General features: G+C 37.3%; 1 protein-coding gene across 1 annotated transcript; it reads right to left on the reverse strand.

The window, feature by feature from the left end:
* Positions 1–849: 849 nt before the first annotated feature.
* On the reverse strand, positions 850–3,747 carry LOC110884757 (magnesium transporter MRS2-3). The gene is made up of 6 exons (XM_022132477.2): positions 3,238–3,747; positions 2,243–2,467; positions 2,023–2,151; positions 1,740–1,906; positions 1,439–1,661; positions 850–1,348 (listed from the first exon to the last, which is right to left on the reverse strand). The coding sequence occupies exons 1-6, from the start codon at positions 3,649–3,651 to the stop codon at positions 1,046–1,048; spliced, it is 1,461 nt and encodes a 486-aa protein (XP_021988169.1). The 5' UTR covers positions 3,652–3,747; the 3' UTR covers positions 850–1,045.
* Between the last annotated feature and the right edge of the window lie 3,216 nt (positions 3,748–6,963).

The raw sequence follows: 6,963 nt of genomic DNA on the forward strand, positions 1-6,963 counted from the left end.
ACTTAGCTCGTTTAAGGTCATTTAAACGCGTTCGCCTAGTTAAACTTAAACTTGAATTCATTTCTTAAATGAGCCCCACTATAAGCCCCAACTAGTTTAAACTCGACCCGACTTATGTTTTTAGTTAGTCAATCTCAAGTAGCTCACAAATGCCTAAACTGGTTTACACCCCACCCCTAGAGATCTTTAGCCGGTTGAAACTAAACATGCTCAAAAACCCGATGAAATTGACCAATCCAAGTCAAATTAGCTTACGGCTTATGACTTAAATCAGCCCAGTGGGTAAACCCTTGTGTTACTGTTGGGGTTCAGGTCCAGCCTTTCACTCTGATCCAACACATAAAGAGCACCAAAGTCCAAAACACCCTCAATTCAACGGAGCAGCCCAAACCACAAAAAAAAACCGTGAAATCCGCCATACGAAGTCAAATTAGCCAATTCCGACTACGGTTTTAAAAGAACGGTTGAGGCGTGCGCCTCAAGGCTGAGGCGCCAGGGGTTTTTGATATTTGTTTTTGATGTTTTTGACTTTTTGTGTCAATTTCAAATAATTTGTCTTTTTTATGTGTTTTTTATTATTTTGATGAATATGATGATCAGATTAGTTAGTATTATTATTTTTATAAGATATATAATTTTTATATTTATTTTTTAATTCCGCCTGGGTTCGCCTCAAGGTGTACGCCTTGTGAGGCGAAGGGAAAACACCTCGAGGCTTGATTCCATTCTTTTAAACCTTGATTCCGACTCGTTCTAACAGTTGCACTACATGTTGCGCCTTCAATACAGACATGTAAAATAGCAACAAAACCCCACTATAAGACGCAATCCACATAAAACACAGCAAAAGAACCATAACCGAAAAAATGGTCCTTCATGAGCTTCTGCAACACAAAAACCTCATGTCTAATACCATTACGCATTATCGCACTCACAACAGTGCGGAGCATATTAAAAAACAGCATCCTGATAACAAATTCCTCTTATAACGGACCATATACCATATTCATTATTATTGTTCCTCAACTATATTGATGTCTGCCAGTCACTCCAAAAGACGTTTACTCTTGCACCAAACGATGGCAATAACATATAAGATGATAGTGCCAGTAGTACCACCACCCACAGTCCACAGAAATTTACCATTACCAACTTCCTTCTGTTCTGCGGTTTCATCTTCAAACAACTCGATATTTATATTCATTCCAAACACTCCAGCGACCACCACAAATGCACTCACCACCAAAGTTGCAGTTGTTAACATAACACCCATTTGCAGGAGGTGATTCTGCTTGTCATCCAGCATTATGTTGATGTAATCTTCTGTGTCATCTACATACTCCCTCAGCTGCACACAAACACCGGAACTCGGTCATACGTTCTTTCACTATCCATATAAAAATTGTTTAAAACTTTAGATAATGTTTTAATAAGATACCGTCGATAGTTTATTCAGAGTACCGTCGATCTGAACAAAGTAAGCCTCCAAGAGCATTTCAAGTTCCTCAATGTCAAGGTGCTTGCCGCTACTGCTCCGTGTTGTACTAGTGCGGGTCCCACGGCTTTCTCTCCCGACCCGGTAAAGATGTTCCGAATGGTTGTCCGTTTCTTCACGTGCATTTGTATTTTCATTACCATCCATCAAACTCGCATCGTGAACTCTAATATAATCGATAACACAATATTTTTCCAAATTAGATTGAAAAACATTAGAGAAAATAATTAATCGCAACCCAAACCTGTCATCAGTTTCTGTTTGATGAATCTCTTCGTTCATGGCGTCTTCTTCGTCCACAAAAGAAGAAGAAGATGAAGAGTTTTCAAGCTGTTGCTCCAGCTTGTCGGTCAGATACATTTCCGCCATATCTCCGTCATCATCTAGCAATTGCTCTAATTCGTCCCTAACCTAATTAAACGTGAATCTCGAAAATAAACCTTATTCTTAACAATTAAAACGAAGCCAGATATCCATATAACACATTTTTATTAGAACTGTGGAGGTTAAAGTTCACACCCACAAACCTTTTGAACACGTCCAGTAATTGCAACCAACCGACTTTTAATTTGGCGAACACGTTCCAAATTTAAAGTACTAATCTTCGAAGTCAACTTATCTAGCGCTGGATGTGCTTCTTGCTCCAATGTCCTTGCCTAGTTTCGAACAAGATAACAACAAACAAACTTTCTAAAAAGAATACGTATTAAACAAATACCGAAATGATTCACAAGGAACAATTCTCACCTCATTATCCAGAGAACTGCAAGCTGCCTCTAGACATGCCTCAAGTGCAATGAACTCAAACGGAAGAAGCTTCGGGCCATCTCGTTTATCAAACGAATGTTTACCATCGGCTTTAACCTCCTGATCACCATCTGCGGCTACTCTTGGCGGGCTAACTTCTCTTGACCGTGGCTCGCCCAAATCATACAAATGGGTCCAGTCAGTATTGCCATCCACCGTTTCCTTCTAAACAAGTTATTACAACATCAATGTTAGCCACAAATTGTAAATGCTAGTCTATAATTCAAATATAAATTTAGAATAGTAAAAGAACAAATGCAGTAGTTTGTGAAACGAAAAAAAAAAAGAATGACACGGACAGATATGACAAATTCTTTATCCCTAACAATTTTTTAATGAGTTGACAAGACCAACTTAATAAAAAATGATCATTTTATTTTAGTATATTTATTTACTATATCTACATAAACCATGAGGGGGAATAGTGCTAATACACGTGTTTAGCCCCTTTGTTTAAAAAAAAGGTTTTCTTTTTATTGGTTAACTTTGTTTATATGCGTGTTTAGTTTAGTCCCTCTGCTTTAACTTTGGTAGCATACATGTTTAGTCCTCTACTTTTATTCCTTTTAGTATTTCATCTTTTACCCTTTTTCCCGTGCTCCCGTAATGAATCAACCCAGAGGAATAGTAACCGTTAGCTATTGGTGGGGCAGCGCTACTACTCTCGGACTTTAATAAAGTTACTTTGTAATTCCTAAACTTTATTGAAACAAAACTTATTTGACACGTGTATTTTTATCTATATATCGATGTAATTTTTATTGACCTGCAGGTTATTAAACTGAGAAATATTCCATTTAAATTAGGTATGCAATTCCAGTAGTTGAAATTAGGGCATCATTCAACAAATTCCTAAAACCTCCAAACAAACAGTAGGCAACATCAATTCTTAATCCAAGCAATTTCTCCAACAACATAATTGAATCAGAAATGACCTGAGAACTAGCGTGATGATGACGCAATATCCGGCGCTGAAGCTCATCAACAAACGGAGTAACAGACGGATCTTTCGAATTCAACAACAAAACCTCTTGTGCAGTAATAATAGCCTTAATATGCTCCAAATTAATCACAATGGCGCGTTCTCTACCAAGAACGGTAGACGGGTACGATAGAATCGGGTCAAGGATGCGGAGATCACGCGCCGGAAGACCAGTGCGGCGCATAGTAGCGTGTTTACCGGCCTCGATAATCTGCGCCTGACCGGTGGAATCTAAGAGGAGCCATGGTCGGATTCCGGCGGCTTTTTTGCGGAGAGCTGGTCCGGTTACGGTCAACTGTGTGGCGGTGGTTCGTGTGGGGTCTTCTTCCGGTGGGGTGGAGAATGTGGCGGTGACTGGCGGTTTCATGATGTGTTGAAGTCACCGTTGGTGTTTTGTTTTAAGTGTGAGTGGGGAAGTGTGCCAACGTAAAGATGTTTGGTGTCGAAGTCAATTGTGTGTTGAAAATTTAATTGTATTATATTGAGTGAATTATAAATAACTAATCAATTGTGTGTTGAAAATTTTATTGTATTATATTGTGTGTTGAAAAATATATAATTTCTGATCCTACTCGTTTCTCAAAAAAAAAAAAAAAAAAAAAAATTACGTTAAAACGTAAATCAACTTGAATTTATACTGATATTTTACAAAGAAATAAGTACGTAAAACTCGATTGTAAAGTTGAGGGGTTGTAATTGTCAATGTTGAAAGTTGAAGGATAAAAGTAAAAAAAAACATTAACCAACTCGAATTTATACCGACTAATATATAAAAATAAGCACGAAAGATATTATTTTTTAAGTTAGAGAATGGTACTGCAAGTTGCGAAAGCGTCAAAACATAAAGTAACTCGAATTTATATCGTCTAATAAAACACATTATATTTTACCTGACTCGTAAAATAAAATTTATGTCAAAAATATAAGGCAACTGAAAACGTATATAAAATAAGTGAGAAAAACGTATAATATTTGAGCCTACTCACTTGTAAAAAAGACTACGCGGTAATGTAAATCAAATTGAATTTATACCGACACTTAAGTAGAAAATAAGCTTGTAAAACTTGATTTCAAAGTCTTCAAAAGGTTGAGAAGTTGTAAATATTTATACTGAAATTTGAAGGGTAAAAGCAAATAAAAAATAAATAAAAACACAAGAAAAGACACAAAAAGGAGGAATTGATCGATGAGACATCTTCTCATCGTAGATATTTATATTATATTTATAATATAATTTATAATTGTAATTTATAATGTGAGAGGATTGACAATCCGTCTACCAAATTTTATCATCAAGATTTTTGTAGTATAAAAAGTGATTATAGATGGTTATGAATAGAGAAAAGAGAAGATGTTAGTGTTCATTTGTATATTAAAAAAACACTATTTACATTCTATAATTTTTTTTATATATCTTTTCAATGTTGTTGTAAGTAGAGGAGAGATGAAATATAATGATAAAGATATAAAAAGTATTATTTAATAGAAAGCAAAGAGCAAATGTATTTTTAAAATGGAATTATAAGGTAGATTTGGTAAAAGGATATGAATGCTCTAACACATTTAGAACCTGATTTTTTTATTATTACTATAGTATAATGTTAAAATCGTTCATGAGATATGAGCATGGTTGGAAATGTAAAAGCCAAGAAAAGAGGCAAAGTTAAAGCTTTTCTCTTGTACTCTAGACTTTTAAGCTATATTTTACCAAGGGTCTTGGCATAAAACATCCTTTTACAGGGTGAAGCTCTACAAATTATAAGTCTTTCAAATGAAACATTCACCCGCATAATGACCAAAAGTCAAGAAAGTGAAGATGAACAAAATGTTTTTGAAACCCAAGCAACAGATGTTACAACATCTGTTGCTGAGCCTACTGCTCCTGGTGACGAGAGTGTATAAACCAACACTTTGGAACACACACCATATACCTCCACAAAGACCAATTCCATTCAAAAACCAAAATCCAAATGAAAAACCAAAAAAAAAGGTGTCTTTGGAGGTTGAGATGCTAAAGATCCCTGCTATAACACAAATACAGCCTGAAACATCTGTTGTTACTTCCTAACAATAGATGTAAACATCTCCACCTAGCCAAACTTCTCACATATCCCCACAAAAGGATAGTGTTGTAAGCAAGGGGACCCAAAGCAAGAGGGAGATGATTCACTTGAACATCTCTGCTCAAGCCCCTCTCACAGGGTTGCTTCTCTTCTCACTCCACCACCCACTAAATTTATATTATCCACTATCTAACCATTGTTTGATGCAATAGACCAAAGTGTTTTAGACAAACCCAACTTCTTCCATTTACCTATCACTAAGAGCACACCACAACAAGTGAGTGGGCCAAGTCATGTATTTGCTAACTCATAAACAGATGAGGTTACTCCCCATGTGTCACAAGTGCCACTTGGTATTTTTTTTCAAGTGAGACACCTACTACAACTGTTGACACAACAGTCTAACAGTTGGACAATAGTTACATAGCTAAGACCTCCTTGAAGGCAATAATTGTTGAATCAACAATAGTTCATTCAATAGCAGTTGGAAGTTCCCAGTACCAAGAACAAGAGGCACCTGATTCAAAACCATATACAACTGATGTAGAGAGTGAAACCTGAACTTTAAAGTGTCTATCTTGTGTGTTTTGTTTACTTTTAAGTAATTATATGCATTGAATAAGTTAACTACCAGAGATTGTGGCTGTGCAGGTTAATGTGCTTATTCGGGGACGTTAACTGGGTTAGAGATGAAGTGGAGCGTCCATGATTGATAAATGTAGCAAACTAGTTGGATGCCCCGCCCGCGTTGCGGGGCGCTAAGCCGAATATTTATTATTTTAATAACATGTACGCATGTATTTTAGTTACTTGTGCATACTACTCATAAGACGATCTCAAAAAAATTACATCGACAATTAAACCAAAAGACTGCCAGAAGTCTTCCCAGAGGACTTGCCTGGATTGCCACCCCAGAGGCAAGTGGAGTTTCGCATCGACTTAGTTCCAGGCGCCGCGCCTGTGGCTAAGGCACCTTATAGACTTGCCCCATCTGAGATGCAGGAATTGTCGACACAACTTCAAGAGTTGTTAGACAAGGGATTCATCAGACCAAGCTTCTCGCCTTGGGGAGCTCCGGTCCTGTTTGTCAAGAAGAAAGACGGTAGTTTTCGAATGTGTATCGACTACCGGGAGTTGAATAAGTTGACGATCAAGAATAGGTACCCTCTGCCAAGGATCGATGATCTGTTTGATCAGCTGCAAGGTTCAAGCTTTTATTCAAAGATCGATTTGCGATCTGGATACCATTAGTTAAGGATACAAGAGGAAAGTATCCCGAAGACAGCCTTCAGAACTCGATATGGACACTACGAGTTCCTAGTTATGCCATTTGGGTTGACAAACGCGCCTGCTTTTTTCATGGATTTGAGGAACAGAGTTTGCAAGCCGTACCTCGATAAGTTCGTGATTGTGTTTATCGACGACATTTTGATTTATTCAAAGACGAAGGCTGAGCACAAACAACATCTAAGAGCTATTTTGGAGTTGCTGAAGAAGGAGCAGTTGTATGCCAAATTCTTTAAGTGCGAGTTTTGGCTACGTGAAGTCCAATTTCTTGGGCATGTAGTGAACGGAGATGGAATTCATGTGGATCCCACCAAGATCGAAGCGATCAA

The sequence above is a fragment of the Helianthus annuus genome, chromosome 10, assembly GCF_002127325.2.
Source record: "Helianthus annuus cultivar XRQ/B chromosome 10, HanXRQr2.0-SUNRISE, whole genome shotgun sequence".
Lineage (NCBI taxonomy): Eukaryota > Viridiplantae > Streptophyta > Magnoliopsida > Asterales > Asteraceae > Helianthus > Helianthus annuus.